The following is a 27,840-nucleotide window of genomic DNA, read 5'->3' as shown; positions in this document are numbered from 1 at the left end:
AATTTCTTATTTATAAATACAATATTTCTTCAATCTTTACTATCATAGAATTTCAAGTTAAATTTTCTTACATTGTTAATAATTTGTAATTTATAACTGTTTTCAACTATTTTGAAATAATGTTTAAATCTTAAATAAATAAATTAATAATAATTTATTAAGAACAAGTGAATTATTAATGTATAATTTTCTTAAAAGTATTAAGTATATTGATGTCATCCTAGCAAGTGAGGCCCCAATGTAACTCTCTGTTGGAGTTAAATATTAATGGCCAAAAAGAACAGGAAGTTGTAGTTCAAATATACTGCATGTCCGAAAAATTAATCTTCCTCCTACAATGCCTCTTTCTAAACTCTATAGTTAATATTCCCTTCTGTTTGATTGCATTATCTTACTTTCTTACAAAAAGCTATTCATTTGAGTAGAAGAAGATTCATCCTAACAAATGAACTCATTCATTTTGGGAATGATCTCTACAACTATAGTCTAGCCCTACTAGTGAACATTAATGGAAGTGTGGTCAATCTTTTAGAATCAATCTCATCCAAATTAAAGAAGAAACATCAGAGAAATATCAAATTGCTTGCCAAACATCAAAGATTTAATTCCAACAGAGAATTACATAGGGGGTTTCATTTGCTGGGATGACATCAACCCTTCTGAACATCTATCTACTATATTATATAAAGATTAAATAATGATAATATCATTTTCCCCAATATTAATTTCTCAACTAATGTAACTATATATATATATATATATACACACTAAGGTATTATTTAGTACAGTCTTAGTTAACACACAAATTAGACAACTTTTTTGATAACTCAAGTTTTTTAAGAAAAGCAGTTTGAATTGGATATAATTTGAGGAGATTCCTTAACAAGTATAATATTCATTAATGTATATTACAATCTATAATAAGAAAAATTAACCAAAGCAAAAATACACTAACCGAGTAAAATTGGCGATCTGCAAAACGTAAAATTTCAGCAAACATATTTAACCAGCAATGCAGCATTCCATAAAATAACAAAAACATGCAAAGACTACCAACAAGTACAGCTTTTGTTTGAATTAAAATAATATCTGCTTTTGTGAATTGAATAAATCCAACTTGACTAAATGTTGTCACTAGAAATCGGCAGAAAGGTACAAATGTAGTGAAAATACATGCAACAAATTGAACAAAATATATTGATACTTTCTTCCAAGATGTTCTTGGTAACCTATAAAATTAAAAAATATATGTATCAAATAAAAATGTAATAAATCAAAACCACGAGAGAAAGTTTTGAATAGTATTTACATTGATATTAAAAATTAATTTGTCATATTTATGAGTTTGTCAATTTTTTTTTTGACAAATTTCACATTATTTAAATAAAATTTTATATGCCAGTATCATGTTATAAAATTCATGTAAATGACACTTATATAATATCTAAATGCAATTATAAATCTAATAAAAATAAGTACAATGGTAATAGAACTAATTTTTTAATTTCATACGTAAGTAATTTTATGTTATATACAAAACAAAAAATTAATGAATGAGTATATAAAAATCTTGTATTTTAATTTAAAATTATCACAATATTAATTTAACTTCAAGAAAACAAATATAGTCAAATAAAAAATGACTTTTCAGAAAACTTTTTGGAAATTGATGCCCATGTTAATGCTTTTTAACCAAAATATTAATAATTGATTATTTGATGCAGTGGGTGTGCAGAGTTTCATTCATATGCAATGGGCATTTTCCAAGTTGTCTATCTTCATGATACCAAAGGAGCAGTTGGAAACAAGTTTTATTGAAAAATGAGTGTTCACTTTCCAAACAGATTAGTTGGCTCAGAATCCAAAATTTATCAAGTGCTCAGTTAACAACTGTAAAAAAAAAATATTTCTTCTTTACAGGGTTTACATACTTTGTTTTAAGTGAACACAAGCAGACTAATGTGTAAATCTAATTGAGATTAAATAGAAGTCTGTAACATTTAATTTCTATCTGTCAGTTTGCACATTTCTAGTTAGAGCTGAATAGATATAATTTCTGTTGACTGTTCACAAGAGGTGGTATTTTGTTATTTTTGTCTCAGGTGATTGATTTTCTTGCCAATGACTCTTGTCCTTAAGGCTGTACCAAGTCACTTAGAGTCTTGTCAAATATTATCAATTGTGTCCAATGTACTAGACCAAGATGATGACATTTCAGGACATTTTTTAAAATAAAATTAGCATTAAATCTTGTCACTAAAGCACTTTTGGTATTGCAAGCAAACCGGTTTACCTGAGAATACCAAATTGGTATTCAAGGTAAACCAGAATGCAAAATGATTATATAATGAAACACACCTTTTGATTTCAAGCAGTATTAATTTTAGAAATACAGAAAGTATATCCACAGCATGAAAATATATTTTTGAAACATGAACTTTGACACTTACAGCCTATTGATTATTTTAGTTATATACTTATTTATTTATGTTTCATTTATTTTAAAGTTAAATTTTAATTGTTGATTTTTACTTTTTTTGTAAATTTTGTATTATATACAATTAAATTTTACAACCTCTGAGTTTGTAATTTTCTATTTGTTTGAATTTATTTTAAAAATGCTATTTTATGTATTCTAATTGTTAGTCCTAACAGAGGAAGACCTATAAATAGGATGAAAACATTTTTTTTTTTATTATATTAGAATACTGCTGGAAATCAAAAGATGTGTTTCATTATATAAAATTACATTTATATAATGGTCCTGTACATGGATATAAATTTGTTTCATTTCTCTTTAAAATCTTTTGTTTAAATAATGCTCATATTAAAATTCAGTAATCACAATGTTTGAAAATATCATTTTGTATTTTGTACATAAATGTTGAAGCTTTTGTTGCCAATCTGATGATTAGATAAATCTAGTCTCAAAATACCTGTTTTATTAAATTTTCAGATCCTTGAACTTTTAACTTATCATTTCTTCTTGTTTGAATCATGTAGAATTGAATGTGACAAAAGAGTTAATTATATACAATATATTTAGCTAATTTCTAATCCAAGGATAATATTAGATAAATTATCATGAATATAAAATTAAAATAATTTGTATCTTCAAAGAAAAATGTAGCTTTTTCAAATTAATATTACCTAGGATAATTATCTCTGTAAACAAGAGTGGGAACAAATAAAAAGTAAATGAGATTCCTTATTTCTGGGTATGGTTTATGTATATCATCTAAATGAACATGTAAAAAAAAAATCATTAAAATTTGTATAATAATCAGTTAAAGCACTATTTTTCTTTCTTACCTTGATGTGGTTTAAAATTGATACCATGTGGAACATTCTCTCTCACAAACGCATGAACTTTCATCATTAATCGTATCTAAGAATAATAATATACAAATGAATTACATCATAATCAAATATAGTTTAAATATCCATTTTTATTCTTTGTTTATTTTCATGATGTAAATTTACAAAATATAAATTACATCATAATTTTATTTTTAATTAGTTTAACTAGCTGTTATGTTTAAATACTTTTTGATTCCAAATGACAATTGCATGAAAAATAAGTCTCAAGAGTTTTTGAAATACATTGCCAAATATGATGTTTCTCGTAAAGTGAGTGATGCAGATTTTCATATTTTGTGAAGTAGCTTGTATGTTATCCATTGTGTATTCCAAAGAAATTCATTGGCTTTACATCAAAAATCTTGGAGATAATATAATTAGTCCATCTCTCTTGATCAATTTCCCAGAAATTTTCTTTTCAAAAATTGACAAACACACATGCTAAATCAATATGTAAATGCTTAGAGCATATCTTACTGAAATATGGCCTATGAATTCTGTTCTAGAATTTTCAGAATTGTATTAAATACCTGTATATCATGGTAAGTAGCATTCATAAAATGAATACTGTGATGATGTGTCTTCCACATGAAAAAATAATAACTCCACAATGTGTTACGGCATACCACATTTCCATATGCATTTGTTCTTTTATACTTCATGACAATAAGATAACTTTTTGAACTCCAAATATAACAGCTGCTTTTGTTCATGTACTGTTGAAAAAATATGCTGTGTTGAATAATTGTTGTCTTCATCTATTTCCTAAACAATATAAGAGGCAAGAACAGGCTTCGTAATCTTCTGGTAGAAGTTTTTATAATAGTTGTTAACTTTATATTTTTTACAAAGAATTTTAGACATTTGTACAAATTTTTCATGACAGTTCTTCATAAAAATTTAAAAATAAATATTTTGTTAAATGAATGCATACACTTTCTTAACCTTGCTCTTTCAAAACACATGTAGTAACAGCCCAGTCACAAAAAAAAAAAACGCAATTGTTGTATCTAATACTGCCTCGTGAGATTTATCCAAGCATATTACCTTCTGGGGTGGTTATATAAAAGTTTTATTTCTGTTCTAGAAATTTTTTTAGAGATATACATTACTCCTGATTATATTCAGGAAATTATGATATATACTACTTAAAAAGGAAATAATGTAAATTATTTTCCCTTGATTAAATATCATATAAATTTAAAAAACTGCACCAACCTGTTCAAATATGATGATAGATGAGGATATTTGAGGAATATTATATAATGTAACCACTAATGCAGGTATAAAAAATAGCATCATTTGGTAAAGAATATAAAAAGCTCCAAATAGTAAGTCATAGCATCCTGGAACATGTAATAAACATTTTATTACAATAGCACAACAGTAATTACAAATTTGCACATTAGTTTAAATACACAGAAATTACTTTATCTTCTGTATACATTGCTGATCTGAGAGCTGAGCAGCAATGTATGTAGAAAATGCAAATGTTTTAAATACCATATTTCTATGCATATAAGAGGATGTTGTTATATCTGAGTGTAAGAACATATTTTTATAGATGGGGAAAAACTGGCACTATTTTTCCCCAAGTATTTGGAAAACCTCACAACATAAAAAACACTTTTATATTGATAGTATCAGAAGCATGTATTTGCTTTGGCTTTTTATTTTTAATAATGATGACCATAAAGATGTTCTAAATACAGAAGTTACTATAGCAGCATATTTACATTTAATTTGCACTGACACAACAGTGCAGTGCAAATTATAAAGCAAAACAAGCTGGCACACATAAGAGCATGCTCTTACATGCAAAGCATGATACATGTTTCAAAAACATGAAAACAAATGATTTTCATATATAACAGAAAGCTCTTATTTGTACAAAAAATATCCTATGGGTAAAGATTAAACTGATATAATGATACACCATTGAAGATTGGTACACTAAATTTGATATACACTGAATAATCACTGGATTAGGAACACAATGCCAATGCTATCTTGGAAGTGGTAAATGGATGGTCTGTAATTGTTACTCACAATTTGCTGTAGTCGTGACACATTGACTTGTCATTTGCATTGTAAAAAGCAATACTTGTCAGTCATGACCAAATGGGGTGACTTGAATGACTTTGAGCAAAGACAGATCATTGGGATTCAGAGGATGGGTGCCAGTGTTTCTAAAACAGCTGCATTTGTTGGTTTTCTTGTATCAAAGTGTTCAGGGTGTACCATGAGTGGATGGACCATGAATTTTACAAACATCCACCAGAAGTGGTACAAATGATTGATCCCAGAGGTGAGTGTCATGTGTCAAGACTGGTATCTATATCTGAACAAACACATGTCATAGTGGAAAAGCATACTTGCCAATACAACAGTGGATGTTTCAACAATCACCAAGTGATGTACCTTGTGTCAACTGGGATTCAATAGCCATTAACCTACAGGGATGCCTCTATTAACTGACCATGTGTCATTGCAAACAATGCCTTGCATGGGTGAAGAAAAGACTTCATTGAACCTTGGATGTGTAAAAGAAAGCCTTCTGGACTGACAAGTCCCATTTCTTGCTGAATCACCCTGATGGCTGGTTCTGAATCTACGTAAACCTAAAGCCTCATGCCCTGGTTGCACAGTTGGGATTCCAACAGGACATTTTAATTTCTTAAAAAAATTTCAACAAACAAAAAATGTTCATGATGAATGTTCATGATGAATACTTCCACAACTGATGAAATCAGTTCTCACAACAGACCCTTTTCTGCAGGCTTCTGTTGGAGCCAGAGCTTTATCTTCTCTCTGTAGTCAATCTCTGTCAGAATCTTTACAATTTTTAAGAAATTTGTAAATAATTATTATGTAATTTGATTGGGACACTTCCAACAAAGATAGACTACAGGGAGAAGATAAAGTTCTGGCTCCAACAGTAGCCTACTGAGAAGGATCTTTTGTGAGAAATGACTTTGTCAATTATGGAACTTTTCATCACTGAGTGATCATTTTTTATTGTTTCTTGAAATTTTTAAAGAAATTCTATTGAACATGTTTAGGATATGCTAAAATGTATAATGGGTTGTCACCCAATCCCCACAAAATTTCATTATCAACAAATAATAGAAAATTCATGACTTCTAACAAGTCTATATAAAAGAAAATAATGAACAATATTTGTACATTATCCCAAGCAACTTCTTCATATGTTGACCAGAACTACACTCCTTGTTTTCAAGACAAAGTTAGCCCTGAGTGCAACCAGCACCACCTTGTGACAGTGCTGACCCAACATTTAATCATAGTTTGAAGCTCCTTGCATAGTGTACAATAACCTTTTTTTTTATAGCTTGTGATCCCTTTTTTTGATAGTCTGTGGATGCCACTGTCAGGAATTTTAAGGAAATAAACAGAGGACTTGATTCTAGCTGCCATATTAAAAATGCAATCAAAGCAAAAATTGAAAAATCAACAGATCAACAGATTCAAAGTACAGATTAAGCACAGAATCAGAAGAAACTGTGAACCATATTCTTAATTCTTGTGCAAAGATTGCACAAACTGACAATAAGCAACATCATAATACAGTTGCTAAAATGATCCACTGGAACATCTGCCAAAACTGTCTTGTGCTGAATACAAAAACTGGTGGGATCATGATAATGAAAGTCATTAAAAACTTTGAAGTTAAGATCTTGTGGAACTTCAGAATACAAACAGATAAAAGCCTAAAACATAGTATACACTTTTTCTCTACCACAGATTTAAACTGTGGTAACTGTTCTCTACCACAGATTTAACTGTGGTAGAGGAAAAAAAGTGAATCATAGACATTGTCATACCAGAAGACTCTCAAGTTGAAGAAAAAACTGAGTAAAGATAAAATATCAAGATCTAAAGATTGAAATTGAAAGCTTATGATATAAACCAGTGGTTGTACTACCAGTGGTCATTGGCACACTGGGTGCTGTTCTAAAACACCTATGCTGGTACTTGGTGATTTTTCCATTTTTCAGATCTTCTATCAGCCAACTATAATAGGCTGTGCTATTTGGGTCTGCATATATTCTATGCCAATACATTACACCACAGCATCATGCTAGTATTGTAATATATGATGCTGGATGACTATTAGCATCCAGCATCATGCATTTAGCACTATTAGAATAATAAAATCAGCATTAGAATTTGACTACACAAATGTAGTCAGATATTACATCCAGTAAAATAGTTTCAAATAAAATCATAATTGCTGCTGAATGTTCTTTGATAAATGAAAAACAAATATGTCTGAAAAATTTTGAATTATAAGAAACCTTAAATGTTAAAACTGAATGAAAGTATTCAATGAACAGTTCAATTTACACAAAATAACATACATAACAGATCATCTATTAATTGATAATTATAAAATATAACATTGTAATAAATAAAATGTTGTTTGATGTGATAAAGAATACACGTACTCCTCACTTCATGACCTATCTGCTTAATGACCACTCACACTTACGACCAATTGAGTTTTGACCTGCAATTTGGGGAATCCCCTTTCTCAGCTTGAGTGTCAGTTAGTGGCAAATGGTGACATGTGCACTAAGCATACTATAATAGTCTTATAGTATGCTATTAGCCTATTATAGTACTATAAGTCTTTTTATGAATAAATTTGAAGTTTCTTGCATAATTTGTATAATTTTACAACGATCCTATATTCCCGGCGCAAGCTCCTCGCTTATCGACTAATTCACTTAACGACATAGTCGTCGGAACGGAACTCGATCGTAAAGTGAGGAGTACCTGTATTTATAATATTTATTATAATATATTTAATGAAATAGAAAGTTAACCTAACAAATTTGAATATAAAATAAAATTTGCAAATTGATTTTATTATTACAAAATCATTACTTAATAAAACATATTCATACCTATATGTTTGCTTGGATATCGAGTAGAAGACCAGACTCTTAAACAAGGATAAATAATTCCAATGATACTTAAATTCATACTTAACCATACCACCACAACAACAGAAAAGTAACCAAGACCCCAGGATAATATTTCTAAATCTTCAATTAACCTTTAAAAAAGTATTAAAATTTTGTATGTAATTTATTGTAAGTTGTATTCAAAAGTAATTCTAAAAATTTTAAATATTTAAATTTTACAAACTTCTTAACTAACTTGAATATATGTACTGTACCTATGAATTATTTAAAACTTAAATAGTAAAGTTAGTATAATTTCACATTAACTTACTTCTCTGGATCACATGCATAAAGTAATGAAGTTTTGAAAATAAGTAAAAATAATGATGCTGCACATATGTTATAGATAGACTGAAGATGAGTTACTTTAAATAAGTCTCTGAAAAAGTAATAAAACATATTCCAGTAAAATGTAATTACAAAATTACAATGATATATTTATTGTTGTAAATCATATTAAAATTATTATATAATTTATAACCATTAACAGTTTGCAATAATTATTTTTATGCTATATTGAGTGTTCTATTTAATTAAATATTTTAAAATGAACTTACGTTAACAATGAATTTCTACTGTAAAACACTTTTTCTGGAAGATTGGTACAATTTTTTCTGTATAGTATAAAAATATTCAATTCAGAAATGAATCAAAATTATGTTTCTTTTGCTATTTTGAACATAATTATATGTTTTATTATTCTAATTTATATTAAATTTCCTAGAAAAGTTTATTAAATGCTTAAAATTAAAACAAGCAATTATTTTAAGATAAATCTTAAATATACGTTTTTGAGATTTTGATGAAAATATTTCTTAAGTTTATAATTTTTCTTTATTATAATTTAACACAATAATATATAGTAAAACTTCTCTAAGCTCTAAGGGACAGGAAAAACTTAAAGTTACAGACAATTTGAGTTAGAGAATAGATTAAAAAATGCCAATTCTGAATAATTTGTATTTTTACCACTCTTGCATTATATAAAGAATCTTTGATAGTTTTTTTTTTTGTTTTAAACATCCCATGTTATGCTTTTCAGCAAAACGTTCAATGTAACTAATAAAATTGAACAGTTTTGAAAGTGCATCTTATTGAGATAAAGCGAGATGTCTACTCGCTTCAGACTGGAATGTTGCAAACAGGTTTCAAACAGTAGATACAACTAACTGTCTGAAAATTTCATGAAAATCTGATAATTAGTATAACTTTGGATAGAATAAATATTAAGATTTGTGTCAGGGAAGTTAAAAGAAATGTAAATTAGTGTCAGGGGACCATAAAATCTTCAACTTGGAGAAAATTAAAATTAATAATAAATATAAATTAAAGAAAATAGTAAATAATTCTGATTTTAGTTTTCTCTGGACATTACAGAAACCAAACCTGATAAAAAGATACTTGTCAATTATAAAATCTTATTGTGAACAAAATATATAGAGGGATTGGTCTGAGGCAGAACAGAATATTCATTGTAAATTTTCTTTCAAGTCTCATTTTTACACAGAACGGTATCTTAACTCAAATATTAATTATTTTGTCAAATGTACTTTAATAGAATTAAGATTTAATTGAAGTTCTATAGTATTATTTAATACAAAAATCAGTATTAATCCTAACAAAAAATGTCCATATTGTACTTCAGGTCAAAATGAGACTTGGAAAAACATCTTTTTCTTTTGTAACAGATATAATGATTGTAAAAAAAAACATTATATATATCAACTTCTATGACGGGAAGATATTATTGCCTTAACTTCTGCCAATGAGGATGTATCTCAAAAGTTTCTTTTTGCATGTCTTAAGTTAAGAATATAATTATATTTTTGTATATTGTAAAATTTGTTATATTATGATTTGTATACTAATAATAATGTATTCTCCCTTGTAATGGACAGTAATGTCTAATACAATACATAAATAAAATACAAAATAATACGGAATGAATCAAAAAATTTATCATAGTTGGTTATTGGTCGAAGCTGGATTAACCTTTCAGCACTGGGAGAGTTAGGTATGGTTCTATCCCCTAGTAGGCCTAGTGGAGAATATAGGCTACCTGGAAAATTTTTAAAATATTTTTTCATGCAATTTTTCTCATTTTTGTTTCAGAAAAAGTATTTGTAAACAGTTATGTCTAGTAAAGAAAAGTCTTTTTTGTTGTTACATAATTCATTTTTTATGTGAATTTTTTTTTTCACGGTAGTTTTTGGCGATACTCCCAAAAAAATTTAGCGGATATATACGTCCCTCACTGCTGAGTGGTTAATACACACAAAGAAAAGTATATTATATACTTAATATTAAACCAAACAACTCACGGAAACATTCTTAAATAAGACGATTCCACAAAGTCCATCTTCGTATTATCTCTATAACAGCATCAACTAATTAGCTGCATCAGGATAAACCCGACGCACTTGAGAGATAAAATTTTTAAACGCATCTCTCTGAAATTGTTGACGCCACAGAAATTCTGCTAGGAAATTGTCTAGCGTGGTGCGACGAGTACCAAAGCGACGTTTATTCTTTTCCTTGGCCTTCTGCCAAATACATTTCGCACGATTTGTGGTGGCATAAGTAGCAGGGTCGACAAAGTTCACCGAATGATTTACGGTGAGATGTCGGTACTCTACGTTTTCGTCGACCTTATATTTGGCCCACAAATCAGAAACTGCAGTTGTCCCAGGTAGAACAAACTGCTGTAGGACGGGCAACAACGTGGAGGCATTTCGGCGATCTACTGCGACCATGAAACTTTCTTTGGTACGCACATCGTATCCTCCGAAAACCCACTGTTCTCCGACGAGACGACACCGACCAACAAAACAACTTTCATCAATCTCGACAGTGTGGCCAGGCCCTCCGATGACAACTGGATGTAGAAGAAACCATTCGTGGCATATATCACGACAGAATTGTTTCCAATCCAGAATTGTGTTGACAGAAGCAATCTGAAGTTCTCTCATGAGAAAGTCCTGTTTGTCGAGCTCAAAGGACCAGAGATATGCTAATTGAAGAATTTTTGATACTGGCAGATGGCTGTTTTCGAAAAATGAATCCTTCCGAATAGAAATCTTTTTTCGACAAATCCTACCAGCGGAACATCGCCAAACTAAGCCGTCTGTTTTGTCCGTCTCTTCTAATCTCATTGCATTTGCTCCCACACAACGCCCGTTTTCGCAAATGCGTTGATTTTTTATCAGACCATTGTCCATCGCCCACTGAATGCTTTCTCTGTTATTCTGTGTCACTAGAAACAGGTCTTGTAGACGAAATTCACTCAGATCTGGGAACACTCGATCAGACATTGCCATGCTTTCTCAGAACACACAAGCTACGTTGCCAATGTTTTTAGCTTTTGTAGCCAAAAATTTTCTTAAAAAATAGCCAAAAAGTAGCCGACACAAAAAATCCCTTTTTAATATCCCGAGATTTGACAATAAAATAAAATAAAATAAAATAAAAAAACATCATTCGTACATTTCCAGCAATAACGTTAATCACATAACAAACATTTTCGGCCAATTTACATGCCCGAAGCAGGTCTGTAAACTGATCCGAAAATAAGGATCGGAAGATTCAAACCTTTCAAACAGTCGTAACCACCCAAACTGCATAAGGGCTCAATTTTCATTATTTCTAATGAGGAAAACTGATTTGAACTTATAACAATTTAGAGTTCAAATGACCTCTTGAAACGAATGAAATTCAAAGTAGAAGGCACCAAAGTATGCGATTAATCACAATAAGTCCATTGATAATATAAGTTGTCGTCTAGAACGAAAAAGTTCAGTGTATAATATGCTAAAGAGCGGAGTATAAAATACAAGTAAAAATAATAAATAAGAGAATTGCAGAATACTATATAGAGAGCACTTACCAAACATTACAAGACAGATTATTAAAGGAATATCAGTATGACTTACTCAAATGCCGTCTAAACATTAATAGCCAACAAAAATGCAGAAGTAAAATGGAAAGACACAAAAATTATACTTCGAATGTAAAAAAAAGTTATGCAACTTTTTTTTATATTCGAACGAGTTGTATAACTTTTCCGGCATAAGTTAAAATTGTCTGGCGCTATCTTTTAAAAGTTTATTTTTTTAAAAAAATGTTTATTATAAAACTAGAAATTCTCCGGTCAAGCATGACGGAATACTTTTTATGAGAAAGTAGAGATTGTAGAAATGAGAAGAGCAGATATTTCAAGAAATTCAAGAATAGTTGCTAATATTTTCACAAATTAAGTAATTTATACTTGAAGTTGACACAAGCGTCTAGACTCTAGACCAGGCCTGGACAACCTATCACCCGCGGGTCACTGAATGACCTGAATGACCCATTTCATAATTTCAAGTGACCCACTCGAGTTCCGAAAATAAACTATAATATCGTATATAAAAATAAATTATAAACCATAAATATGAAACGAACACTTGAAGAATACATAAAAAATAAACTGAAAATAAATAACAACAATAACATTTATGCTTGATTACAAAGTTGCAGTAACGAGCATGCATTTTAAATTTTTAAAAAATAAAAATTGTAACATAATTTCAAGGAGAAATTTCGATAACTTTGGCAATGCGATCTACAATTCCTTAACAGACATATAGTAACACTGGTGTCCTCTCAGTTCTCTCTCAGTTGTAGCACTTGTTCAGTAGCGCAAAATGGTGACGCAATTATACTTACGCAGAGAAATAATTATCATTATTTAAAACAAATTATTACCACGAACAAACAAAAAGCAAAAGAGAGATTATTTCAAGATGTGTGGAAAAAAAGAATAGATTATAGAAAATGGTGACAAATTGATATGTACAGTACTTTATGCACAGATGTTATCAGGGGAGCCATCGATATCGGAGAGGAAAATAAAGTTCATTCAGTTATGTTTGTTTTTATAATAATTATAATTTTTATGATTAAAGTTTAAAGCATATTGTAATTAATTTTTCAATAAAATCTATCTTATTATTCACGAAAAAGGACTGTTTTAAAATAAAAATACCACTGAACCGAAACGTCTTCTTAATACACACATTTTGGTTGATTTTGACCCGCAGCCAAAAAAGGTTGCCTACTCCTGCTCTAGACCCTGAGCGAGCATTAAGTTCTAAATTATGCCGCTGCGGCGAACAGCTCCAATAGCTAGAACAAGTTTTGTGGTATTTTCCGGTCATAATTACAAATTACGAATGCTTTTTTCGTAATTACTATTAGTTAGAAATAAAAATAATCTAAATGCTTAGACACCTTAATTATGAATGAATGATTTCTCCATAAAAAAAGAATACGATAATGTTTGGAATGGAATGCTCTAACCCGTAAGATTATAATGGTGGAATTATGAATAAAATAAAATATAAGGCTACTTAAAAGTTGATATTTTCTCACTCTGAGAAGTGCTTCTGGAAACCTTTTCTGGCTACGAACTTCTACAATTCCAAAGTGTCGAATAAAGACTGGCTTAAAATAGGAATGGGGAGGAGGGTGGCTCGTAAAAACCGAACAATACTCTTTGTTAGAAATACTAATCTGGTTAAGTTGTCAACCATTACTTATCGTCTTGCATATTAATATAATTAAATTTCTGTTTTATTGTTGGAATTAAGCTTACGTTACCAAGAAACCATAAACTTTTCTCGAGTTATTCATTCACTCATCAAGAACCGTAATGAAAAAGAAACTTAAAACGGTTGCCACAACAGCGTATATTGTGGTAAAAGTTTAAAAGTCATGTTACGAAGATTTGCCGATCATTTTAATTAAAACGTGAGAAGATATTTGGTATTCTGGCATTTATGACGTCATTTATGATCTTAACAGTTTTATGGTGGCTTAGGTGATACTTTGCTTTTTTTCAATAAATGATTTATGAAAACATGTTCGAAGAAATACACCTACTCGATAACTACAAAGCAGACAAATCCCTATATCGATTTTTGTTAGTCGCTTAGATCATGAATGATATTGTAAATGCAAGAATATCGAAAACATTTCCCACCCCTCAAAGTGGACAGAAAATCGCCTTTGTAACTGGAATTCAAACTCTGTCTAAACCTAAGGTGACGTTGTCCCTTCTGTTCATAACAAGTTTCATTTTTCTCTGTCATTCTTCTGCCCACATCGTTTTTTGAGTGCCCTAGCACAACCGATGACGTCAGAGGTATACGAGTATTTACGTTCCGAGGTAATTTTTGTCATTTAAAGTGACTTGTCCAACTCGTTTGCTATTTAGAATTCAATTGAAATGATATGATATTTTACAGCTGAAAAGATAAAGAATATACTGTATATATATACCCCATATTTTAATTATATATGCTACGTATACTGTTTCAGATAGAACAATATGTACCGATATTGGAGATATCAATATTAAAAAACTGTTCTTTTTTTGTAATACGTAGGTAAAACCCAACCTGCACTTAAATATTTTTGTCACAGCTGTCTTGGTCCTTTGTATGCTTGCTTGCCTTGATACGCTCGTTTAAACTTTATCTGTGAATATATTTTAAATCATACTCGCTACGTTCCATTTTATTTAACGTATAACGATTTCCTCAACGTTGGCAGTATGATAAACAATGATAAACCCGTTAGGTTTACTCTACGGATCGGGCGAAAAAGCTGACGTGAAATTTGCTCTATAGGGCGGAAGAAACTGATATTAATGCTTGCTCGGGCTAGACTCTTGTGTGAGCTTGACGTCGTGATGCTGTTTCTGCAGCCCTTGGCAAAGCTATTCTTACTCGATGTTTCTCAAGTCGGACTTCACGGCCTTCAAGAGTCTCGGTTATTCTTAGAGCCGCTGCAAACTACAGGAAGCAAGAGCTAGCGTACTCTCGGTCGCGCTCCTAAGCCCCGCCTTTTTTCCCATGATGCTATGGGCCATTTTTGCTAGGTAAGCTACTCGAGCACGAAGCAGCCGCAAACTACACAACGTTTGCTCGCGTAACTAGTCCACATGACGTGGAATCCAGATGTGGATTGGCTATAGAACAAAGATTTTATTATAACCTATACTTGTCAGTTTTCGTTCCGTCAGTTATTATAACGGAACCTATCTGTCAGTTTTCGTTCCGAACTTTGAAACAGAATGGGAAAAATATGCCTATCAGTTAAGCCTAACTAGGCTTAAGCCTATTTATAAATAACTATTTTAATATACAACGTTTATACCATTTTCTTTTCAATACTGAATGTATTAATCATGTAATTTACGTACATCGATAAAATTCTATTATTTCTTTTTCGACGTGTGGCATGTTTATGTAGTCATCCATTTTCCGCTGCTCTCTCTTGCTAGCGTAATGCTCTCGTTGTTGAATTCTGTGAACAGCGAGAGTACTCTCGTATCGCTGCTCTAGCAAAGGAAAAACCACGTGAGCAAGAAGAGAGGGGCGGAACCTTTGACGTCATCGGTTGTGCTAGGGCACGTTTGCTAGCATTTTGCTCTCGCAAAGTGCTAGTTTGCGGCGGCTCTTAGATGAGCGATAACACTCTAAATAACAGGCTTGTTAGATCGTTACTTCCAAATGGATAATAGAACGTCATGAAAACATTAAAAATAACTTTCTTATAGAAGTGACACGATGCGGCAATCATTTTTTAGTTTAAATTTTAAATTTAATTAACGAAGCAAATTTAAAATACGCCATTTGCCAAAATATTTAAAAATGGAACTTAATTAAGGGAAATCCCTCGTCAAGCAAGGAAATGAGGTGAGACCAATGAGAAAGACAGTCCAGGCGCGTTTTAGTCACATGACCAACTTAGTGTTATGTAGAGTCTCGTGTTGTGTTTTTCGCTACACATACTTCGCATTCGAATTTCGAAAAGTTCTTCCATTGGACATCAAGTGGCACTACTTAGGCCTACTGAAAATCACAGTTACATAGACTTGTATCATTTTCCCCCTTACCCTTCATATGTATATGTCATATGGAGTTGAATAGATCAAAACAGGCTTATTTTAAGTAATTTTTAAAGCAATTAAACTTTTTTATGTATTGTATATTTGATTACAAGAGTTAAATTACTCATGTAAGATTTGCATCTGGATCAGCCCGATAAAATTATTTATCAGCTACAAAAATTCTGTATCGAATAACAAATTTGATCAAGACCATTAGGCTATATGGAGATATGAAAAAGTCACTGATGATTCAAATCACTGGGGAGAGAGAAGATTAAATGAAGGCCAGGATTATATTTAAGCAAGAAAAAAGGGTTAATGTGAGCCTAGGTACACAAAATGGCGGCGTTTCCGGTCGCTATCTTGTTTGCACACGCAAATGTGCAAACAAGATGGCGACCGTCGACAATAACCTAAACGCGCCTATATTTAAACTTTTTTAAAACTAAAACATTTTTAAAACGTAAATTTGCTACTTTTTCCCCTGCTTTTGGTTACTTTTCCTACTCTTGGACCAGAAATGAAAAATAAAAAAGTCGTCATACTACCTATAAATTCAATCGATGCATGGACGAAGTGAATTTCGAAATTCTATACATCAGTGGTTCGAACAAAATTTGCCTGTATTGTACGTAAATTTTACTCCTCATAAGAACTGCAGTCTTACGATTCACATCTCTCTCGCCTTTTCATCTACGATAGGCAGCGTCTCCATAGAGGGTGGCACCTGCGATCCACGGCCACCTAGCCTTCCATGTGTCGTTCACGTTGTCTTTCGGGTCGGAAATCACTATTACATATCCTTGGTTATGACAAATTTAACACGTTTAACACACATTTACACACTTTTAAACACATTTAGCACATTTACACACTTTAAACGCACATTTGAACCACATATAAACCCTTTACAAAATTTTTACCTCACTTACACAATGTTAACACACCTTTAATACACTTTTATGACATTTAACACACATTAAACACATTAAGGACACGTATAACATGTTAATTATCATTGACAAACTTTCCTCCTCGATAACTTTAGACTTCGCGTAAATTGTACAAACTATAAAAAAACACAGACACTTTTTAAAAAATTAACAACGTGCATAATCCGTCTACATCTTAACCAAAATTCGAAATTCACATTATTCCTCATGTTTCCTGAACGGAATTTTTTGATGGATATTTGCATACGAAGTCGTCATTACTATCAGCGCCATCTACATTTCTGTTCTAAAAACACTTGTCATCGAGGTTACCGGAAGCGCCGCCATTTTGTATACCTAGGCTCACATTAACCGAAAAAAGTATTCAATCCAGTTTCTTTTTACTATGGACAATTGTCAAGCTGATGTTGTTATCTACCGAAGTACAGTAAGACCCCGAGGCTCCTCTTAACGTGCCATGATTAACGCCGATTCGATATAACGCGGTCTGCTCAAAGCCTAAAAAAAGCTCAGAATTTACACTGATTCAAATTATTGCGGCATTTCATTGATTCATATATAATACAATTATTCCCGAACACGAACCAATCAGCAAAAGGTGGCAATTCGTCGTATCGCTGGACTTTGCTTACATCCATGTTTGTTTGATGCACTTTTGTAAAAAATATAACATCACGAATGCCATAGACAATATCGATTCTCTTGACAAGAATTAACTGATGAATGCATGAACGAAGTTATGGCTGAAGGTCATTTATGATGTAATGCGTTCTAAGTTCGATCTGGGTCCGGGTTTCGCGAATATGGGCTGTCAAGAATCAGATGTATCGACGATTTATGGCTCTTTTCTATCCGTTATTATTACTCATTTTACCTCATAAATTCGTTTGTTTGACAGTTTGTTATCATGACTAATTGCCTATATTGACTAAGGTCAGGACTTAAGTTACAACCTGAGTAATACAGGGTGACAATAATTAACCCGTACAAGTTTTTTGTATCGTAAATTTATTAAAGAAATGAAAATTAGCAAAACAACAGCATATAACAGTGACAATACTTTACGTATTAATCAGATATTCAGCCAGTTTCAAAGTGGCCTCCTTTTGCTTTGACGCAGAGCCCCAAACGCGTTTTGAAATTCTCAGCGATGGGCCGCACTCTTCTGGAGACAGTTTGTCTCACTCCCAGCGCAAGGATTGCTTCAGCGACTCCAAACTTTCATGGCACTTAGAACAGGCCCTGGCCTCCAAAATGGTCCACACACTGTAGTCCATTGGGTTCAGATTCGGCGAGTACGGTGGCCATTCCGCAGACGAGATGAAATCGGGAAAATGAGCCTTGCACACTCCTGAGTCTTCTTCGCCCTGTGTGTCGGCGCCGAGTCCTGCTGAAACATCCATTTCGCACTGCCAAAATGCTGCTGAGCCCACAGAAGTACCACAGCCTCGAGAATGTCATGGGGGTACACATCTTGATTGATTTTGGCCCCTTGATCGACGAAAACAAGGGGTGTCTTGCCGCTCGCACAAATTCCGCCCCAAACCATGACTGACATTGGATTTTGTGATGTTCGATGACGGCTGAGCGTCCAGGAGCCCCCGCGGACCAGTTCCTGTCGTTTTGATGGTTGTACGGAGAAAAGCTTCTCGTCTGTGAAGAGAATGCACTCCCATTGTCGACCTGCGGCCCGACGCTTGAGTTAACGGGATCTTTGGAGTCTCACGCACTTGTTTTCATCGGTGAGGAGCTGAACCTTTTCGAACTTGTAGGGCTTGAGTACGAGTTCCTTTTTCGCCATTAACCGCACCGATTCGCGATTGATTCTGATCTCACGAGCAATTTTTCTCGTGGAGACCTTCGCATGTCAGTCAACTCGCTTTGTGATGATCTTGCGGTTCCTAGACGTGTTGACAGTGCGCTTTCTTCCACGTCCGGGACGGTCACCATTGTGGCCAAGCTCCTTGAATCGCCGAACTGCATCTGAGACTGTCATTTTTGGAACACCGAGCAGACGAACAATTTCACATTGATGCTTTCCTTGCCAGAATAGCTCCAAAATTGCACAACATTTGTTCGACACCATTAAAAAAATAAAGAACTAACCCTTATTACATCGAAAGTACATCTACACGGGCAGGAAATCATGGAGAATTAAACAATAGTATGTAAATTGGTGACAGTAAAAAAGTTCAGGTGCAGCATTGCTACAAACTTTGTACGGGTTAATTATTGTCACCCTGTACTTGTCGATTTAGAAGGATATTTGATCGGTTTTATCTATCAAGAAAGTCGGGAGAAATAGGATGTGTGTGGGTCTTTACCACGTTGGACGTATTTTGTTCGCTCTTTCCTCGGGAATTGGATTAAAATATTACTTTAAATATTTATTTAATCTTTAAATATATGTATCTTTAATCCGAGTGAAAATTGGTTTCGGTAGACTATCACAACTTGTGATTGCAATTGCTGGATCCCTCATCCAGCAATCCAGCTGGATCCAGAGCATTCTTCGACCTGCTGGATCCAGCGCTGCGGACCGCAAATACTCAATTAACTTTCTAAATAATGGCACAAAAGTCTACGTTGTCGGCGTTGCCGTTTTACTGCGTGCACTATCGTTCGGCGGCGAGAGTGACGTTGCCGTTCAGTGCAGCATGTGCTACACCACCTCTTTACACCGCACCGCCCGCCCTTTTACCTCTGCTGATTTAATTGCTAGTTGACTTTCCGCTCTCGCTAAATAAAATAAGTAACTCCTCTACTAGTCCTGGTGCATAATTCTAATTTACGGTCGGTTGTGACGTCAATGAATCACGTGACGGAACGATTTATGATTATTTGACGACCCTGAAACCAAACTAGCGTAGAGGCAGAGAAGGGCCTTTTCCGCAGTGGGATATATATGCAATTCATTAAGAAGTAGGTTGGGAGACAACACCATCAATAACCATTTGTTTCTTGAGATCCTACTTCCAAGAAAAGTCAAAAAAATAACAGAAGTGATTGATTTAATTTTATTTAATCCTTTAAAATATTTTATTTCAAGACAAGACTAATATTTTATAACTTCTACTCTAATTCTATTAAATAAGAGTTTTTAACTTTTATTCTATAAGTGGTTAATGGGCTAGGCTAGGCAATTTTATTATGAAAATTAGTGAGAAACCGAGACTACCTAGTTAGTTAAATTGTTAATTAAATTAATGAGTATCAGTACCTTATATATATGATGATATGAATGTATGTGATTCATGATTGTGATGATAATAACTAATTACTTACTCACTACTTTACTAACACTAATAATTAAATTACCTATAAATAACTACAGACTGATATGTAGAGCCTATATAAGAAAACTGGTAAGACTGATAGCCACTTAGCCACTGATTATCCGTCCGTACATTATTATAATATATTAATACAAATTAATTAATAGAATTACTTTTGCTATTATTTAATTTAGATTATAATTATAATGTAATCTTTAACTAAACATTTAAAGTTAATTATCTTTATCTCAAGTGTTAAACCGAACCAAAGTTAAGTTTACTACCTAAATGTGTAAGAAGTTTTACTGATTTATACTGACCAGTCTAAATAATAAAAGTTTCTTAAGTATTTTTAAAAAAAATGTTTTATTTCTTTAAAAAAAACCATAAATTGCTGATAGATGGATAGATAGATAACACTTTATTGCACCAGAAAATACATCTGCGCTGGATCCAGCTGGAATGATGCTGGTCCAGCAAAAATCCAGCTGGATTGAAAACACTGCTGGATTGCAATCCCTAATCACAACAGCTTTCAGGTTAGGTACTTCTTTTGTTGTTTTTCCAAATGCATTTCGGGCTTATTTAATTTCGGAGCTCCTCTTCAGTGAATATTGTAAGAGCAAAGCATTCTTCCTTCCAATACCTGGAATCATAGATCCTAGATCTAATGATCTTCTCTATCAGATATTGAGGATTCGTTCCTCTTATGGAGTGAGCCTACCATAATCGATATTTAAATACTTAATTATTACTTAAAATACTCCCGTAATTGGTCGAATTCTCATACTGTACAGCTGATTATGAAATGATGGCATAAGAGAAAATTTAAGATGAATGTTTATGAGCACTATGAATAAAAATTTTAGTAACGCTATCAGCAAATGCTGGAAGTCATAACTTCTGATAAATAAGTAAGCCATGGGAATTTGTAGTTATTAGGGTCATTCACAACCAGTTACAAAAAACTGAAAATATGAAAGCTTTTTGTATATATCCTTCAGTTGATTTTTAAGGTGACATAAAGAAGGTACTCATAATGTCAGTATTATCAATTATTTTTTATTCATTTTTTAAATCACAAGTTAATATTTATCCTTAAAAATAGCAAATTAAATAATTTTTTTTATAACACTAATGGTAATTTTAATAATAATATCAGATAAATTAAGTTAAAATAAATTAATAAGTTTTTAATAAACTAACTGTACTAAAATGTTTAAACAATTTCTACATACTTTTTCAAATTATTCTGTTGATTTTCATTCTCTGATGTAATTGATTTATGTGAATCCAAGACATCGTATAGTTGATCCATTGCTTGATCGATTTTATCTTCTACATCTCTCAAAATGTCCACCTTCAGTTTCTAAAATTGAATCCATATTTAATATTTCAACAAAATTGAGTTATTTTTTATTATATTTTGGTTAAAAATTAATAAGAAATTAACGATCAATTTGGTGGATTCTAAGAAAATTAATTATAAATTATCGTATAACAAAAGATATATTTTATAATTCTTAATTTTATTAAGAGAAATAGAAGAATATCTGTGTATATCTTCAACAATAGAAGTGACAGGTATGATGTGAGTGTCAACACCTGAAACGATTACATAAGTCAAATCAAAGTTGTTCTTGAGCTAATCCAACATATTCAGTAATCTAATAGAGTAAAACCTGTCTGAAATGAAATACGATAAACTGAATTGCATTTTATTTGCTATATTTTGAAGAACCTTCTACTGCTAGTCAGCACTTAATTTATTAACCATCGTCAAGTTAAACTAATTTATATTATTAAATAAAAACTGAAAAATTCTATATGTTTTTTTTAAATTAATTTTTGTTATTGCTCAATTTTCCTAGTTTTAAAGAATTTTGTATGTCCGCGTAACAGGGTTAGACAATTGTTGTCCCGTATGCCAAATGACTTTTTTTCTGGCTGTAAATAATCATTGTTTTGTATATTTTTCGTGTTTCGTAGAGAATTTAATCGGGTTTCTAAAGTGTGTATAATTGTGGATTTTGATTCTTAGAAAAGCGTCTCAATACTTAAAAGACGTGAGGCGCAAACCCCTCATTTATTATTTTATTCCCTTTCTGTCAAACAGGGCCGGATTAACCCACTTTGGGGCCTAAGACATTTCTTCCTACCGGGCTCCCTCCCTATCCCACAAGAAATGATGCACACAACAAATATAAAACAAAACTAAATACAGTAATACCTCTACGTACGAACGCTTCAGCATACGACATGAAATTCGAACATATTTTTGCTCCACGATACGAACAAAAGCTCACCATACGACGTTAATTAGTTCACAGCGCCACCGTCATGATCACGTGTTCTTTCTGATTGTGACTGACTGATTTTATTGAAAAGAAACATCCCGAAAAGGTTCACACTGGTCGCATTGCTGCTCAGTTTAATGACATTTGCCTAAATCATTTTAGAAACATTTTAAAAAGTAGGCAAAGCCAAACCTCTTTGGATAGATATTTTACCAAGTGACCTCTATCCAGTGAAAGTGCTGGTGGAAGTGAAGGAAAGAAAGCAAAAAGCAGTGAATAAAAAATTTAAAAAAAATATAAAACAAAGAAGATTAAAAAAAATTAGTGTTAAGTTATTTTTAGTTATTGATACATTATGTTATGTAAGTTAAGTTTTAGTATCATTTCCCTTCTCCCTCTTTCCTCCACCAGTTTACGCCTCCATCGTCGTCTATCCTCAAAGGTAAAGTGCAAATAAAGCTACATTTTTTTAATCAATTGTTATTCTATTATGGTTATTTATACATTTACAGCTACAAAACGCATTTTTCACTGTTTTCCTTACTAAAGTTATTTTTTTCGATGTACTACTTAGCTTTAATTTGAGTGTGTTTTTCGTGTCCGAACAGATTATTTGGTTTTACACGTAATTATACGAGGAAAAATGATTCACCTTACGACATTTTCATGACAGTTTAGGAACGGATTAATTTCGTATTCTGAGGTACTACTGTAATGTGAGAAACTAAAACAAATCTTAAATTTTTATTAATAAAAAATATTTAATATACAACAAAAAATTTTAGTTTTTCTAGAAAAGTTTGTTTATAAATTTAAAAAAAATTGAAATTTATTTTATTAAATGTCTAACAAAAGTTGTTATACAATAACGATATTACCTTAAAATATCAATTATTTAATTTAACCTTTTTGTTAATATTTAAATAATATAATATTTTACCCATGAGAGGTAAATTGAATAATGAAAAAAATAATTTAAATAAAAGCCAAGATAGTTTTAAAAAAGTAAGTATATAAATACAGTGATACCTCGGTTTTCGTCGATAATCCGTCCGAAAACAATCGGCGAAATTCTAAACCGATGAAAACCGAGGCAATTATTTCCATACGAATCAATGTAAATCCAATTAATTTGTTCTAACACTCCAAAATACATACCAAAAACACATTTTATAGAGAATTAATATAGCGTTAAATACTAAAAGAAATAAGAAATTAATATAAAAAACTAATTAGCATTAAGATAAAAGCAATGGAATTGTTCGGCTAGACACGCGGGGTCTTATCTTGTAGAAGCTAGTTGGACACGAGCTTCTAGCCTATATCGCCCCGTGGTAAAGTGTGACGTAATTGTCATGTAATAGTAGTTGTATGCGTTTATGATGGTCGTATCGAGGGAATAATGCCTTCCGGGAATTCCGTTTAAGGGTTACTGGCCTCTATTCAGGCGTTACAGACGTGGAGAAAACCCGGAAAACTTCACGTGGCCAGCCCGCCCTGGCAAAGCGCGAACCCACGACTGAACTCCCAGTGTTCAGGAAACGGAACCGTTGGCCAATGGCGGGCCGTCGCGGGGTAATATTCACACAACGAGAAATAACGCCACACTGCGCCGGAAAACGCGTGGGTCGCCCTTTGTTTTCGCAAAATTAGCAGCGAGGTCACTCGAGCACGCCGACGAAATCCGAGGCAATCGACGAAAACAAAGACAAATTTTTCGCGAAAAAATCGACGATAACCGAAGTCAACAAAAACCGAGGTATTCTGTTTAAATAAACTTTATTTAAAAATTCTGTTTTCTAGTCTTTAATTCAGCAAAATTATCAATTATTTCATCATAATTAATATTATCCAAAGCATTTTGTTCGATGTATAAAACAGCTAAAGAATTTAATTTTGATTCATTCAGTGAGTTTCGTAAATAATTTTTTACACGTTTTAATACTGAGAATGACCTTTCACCAGATGCATCTGATATAGGCAAAGTTAAATATATTCGTAATAATATCTCTGTATTTGGAAATGTTGATACTATTTTTGTGCTCTTTATAAATTGCAGCATATCAGATGGCAACGTTAAATTTTGACTTTTGCAAATTAATTTAAATTGCAACAATTCCTCGTCCAATTCTTCAGTATCAATGTCGCCACTGTACCATTTTTTTTAGCAATGCGGTATTAATTGATACGTCTTCGTCGGCAGCTATGTTTGTACGAAGAGTTTTAAAAATTTTCATCAATATCTTCGTAACTTTTGCTTCTAACTTTTAATTGAAGAGATATTTTATCACAAATTACGTAGAAACAATTTCGCTTAAACATTTCTTGGCTCTGACAAAAACTTACATTTCCCTCATCATTATAAGCATCATCAAAGAAACGTTTTCTTTTTTGGGACCTTTTTTTTAAAATCACAATACACTTTTATTTCTGACGTACTTAATGCCTCTGCTTCTATTTCCAGAAATGAACTTCTTAAACTATTAACGTAATGATATAAATTGTCAAAAATATTTACTGCAAAATGCTTGCATTTATTCTGGAAAGAATTTTATCCCAAATAACTGTTAACAAAATGAATTCTAAAGTATTCATTTTGTTTGCCATTTTTCGTGATTCTTCTTTAACAGAACATTTCTGAGATTCGTCTAAAGATATTTCAAGAAGAGCACTTTTTATTTGGTCGAACCCAGCGCGAATTGCTTTAACTGCATCAGCTCTACAAGACCATCTCGTAGTACATAACTTTTTTACTGTAAAATGTTTATTATTTGCGGCAAAAGTTTTTTCTAAAATGTTCCACCTATACGTAGAAGCCGAAAAAAGGTATAAATGATTTCCAGTAAATTAAAATATGTTATTGCCTGCAAGCATGATTCACTAGCACTATTTATTACCAGATTTAATGAATGCGAAGCACAAGGAACGTAATGGGCTGTTTCACTATGTCTTTTAATGCGGTTTTGGAGCCCATTGTATTTGCCGGACATATTTGCTGCATTATCGTAGCTTTGTCCTTTACAATTGCTAATATCAAGTCCTAATTTTGCAATATTATGTAAAAGTTCATTTTCTGATGATTCCCCCGAGTGAGAATAAATGGGAATAAATCCAAAAAATCTCTCGATTGGGGTTCCATCTTCTGATAAATAGCGCAATATAAAAGTTAATTAGTGTAAATGTGTTATATCAGGAGTAGAGTCAATTATTATAGAAAAATATTTGGCAGCTTTAACTTCTGACATTTTCTTGTTCAATATTTCAATAAATTCATCACAAATAGTCGAAGAAAGATAACTCACGTTGCCTTTTCCAGCTGATCCATATTGTTTTATATGCGATGCTAAAAACTCATCAAATTCTACCAAATATTCAAGAGTTCCAATGTAATTCCCGCTTTGACATTCAGAAAAGAGTTCATTAGAGCCACGAAATGCAAGAGAATTTTTAGCTAAAAATTTTATTGTTGCTACTACCCGCAGCAGTACTTTTCTCCAGTATTTTTTTTCTAAATACTCTTTTTCAACTATAGTATCTACACGTCCCTCAACTGAATTTTTTCCTATCAAAATTTCAATAGAATGCCTATGGTCAGTAGAACGTTCGTGTTTTTTTACTCTTACATTTACATTTTTCCAGTCCGAGTAGCCTTCCGTAAAAGCGGTTCTTCTGATCGCAAATATCTTGCAAACATGGCAGTTCATTGCTTTACTTCTTGGGCTATACACTAACCATTCTCGCTCAATTTTTTCACCGTTTGCCTTGTTACGAGTAAAAATATTTTTCTTTAATGTCCGAGTTACAGTTTTTCCACCTTCTGCCACTACTTTTTTAGCGGTGTGCACAAGAGAAATATTTGACGATGGTTTATTTTTAAGCAAATAATGTTGCGTGTCTGTTGTTAAATTTAAAGGCCATAATGAAATGTCCAAATTGTCAAAAATTAAAATATCATTAACGATGTTGGATCTACCTTCTACATTTTGTATTTCTACTTCATTAATTGCATTTTCGTTTTTCTTCTCAACCTCTGGTATGTTTTTGTCTTCTATATTTTTCATTTCAACTACTTCAATTATATTTTCATTGTTTTCTGTCTTCTCTATTTGTACTTCTTGATTTTCACTGTTTCCAGAATATTCACCAACGTCCTTTTCTTCAGGCTCAACTTCCACATTGATATCGTCTACTTTTGTATGAATAACATATTTTAGCAGAGCGTTTCTGTTTATTTGCTTCTTCTTCCAACTTCTTCATGCACTTTCTTTTCTCAGAACCCGAAGCGTGATGATAATTCATTTTCTCTAATATATTAAAATTTATAATTTAACAAGCTCAAATAATCAAAATTATAAAATTACAGTAGGACCCCCCTATAACACGGGTTCATATAAGACGGATTCGTATAACACGCTAAAAGCGGCTCGTACCAGTATAACACGGTAAAAGAATGAGTCAGATTGTCATGGCCGACTCGTGTCTCAACAGGATTGGTCGAATCTGGACCAATAGTGGACATTGCACAAACCATTGAGTTTAAACAAGCAGCGGACCTACTAAAAAACATTTATTATTCAACAGCTATAAAAAGTATATTTCTATTAATGACGTCTCCAAAGTTCAGCGAATTTTTCGCAGAAAGAATAACTTATCGGGAAACACGCGTCCGCCGTTCAATGAGCCGCTCCGCGACGAAAACAAGCTTAAGCATGGGCGTGTTCGAACGATGCGCACTCGGTAAGTATTCCTACAATTTTTTGTTTATAGCATAATTTATATGGATTATTCCTAAAAAATTATACATGTTTTGGAAATGTTCGAGTCAAATTAGTCTAGAATCGATTAATTTTATGGAAGAAAACCTTTCAAACAGCCGTACCGGCTAAAGTGCACGAGTGCCCGGCTCATGTATTTGTAAAATCTAAGTGACTTACACACGGAGTTCATATAACACGAAACGTATCTACCGTGTCATACGGTTGTCTACTCTATTATAATAATGGTAAATGACCTACCTCCGAACCTCAACAT

General features: G+C 32.3%; 1 protein-coding gene across 1 annotated transcript; it reads right to left on the bottom strand.

The window, feature by feature from the left end:
- Positions 1 to 345: 345 nt before the first annotated feature.
- On the bottom strand, positions 346 to 27,840 carry LOC136972895 (sterol O-acyltransferase 1-like). Its single transcript, XM_067267553.1, has 11 exons — positions 27,825 to 27,840; positions 26,783 to 26,998; positions 25,707 to 25,951; positions 21,751 to 21,881; positions 8,909 to 8,965; positions 8,623 to 8,730; positions 8,292 to 8,443; positions 4,579 to 4,706; positions 3,313 to 3,388; positions 3,151 to 3,238; positions 346 to 1,229 (listed from the first exon to the last, which is right to left on the bottom strand). The coding sequence occupies exons 1-11, from the start codon at positions 27,838 to 27,840 to the stop codon at positions 899 to 901; spliced, it is 1,548 nt and encodes a 515-aa protein (XP_067123654.1). The 3' UTR covers positions 346 to 898.

The sequence above is a fragment of the Centruroides vittatus genome, unplaced genomic scaffold, assembly GCF_030686945.1.
Source record: "Centruroides vittatus isolate TY-2023 unplaced genomic scaffold, ASM3068694v2 contig_1068, whole genome shotgun sequence".
Lineage (NCBI taxonomy): Eukaryota > Metazoa > Arthropoda > Arachnida > Scorpiones > Buthidae > Centruroides > Centruroides vittatus.
The sequence above is the reverse complement of the archived record's forward strand: the minus strand, read 5'-3'. Positions and strand labels throughout refer to the sequence as shown.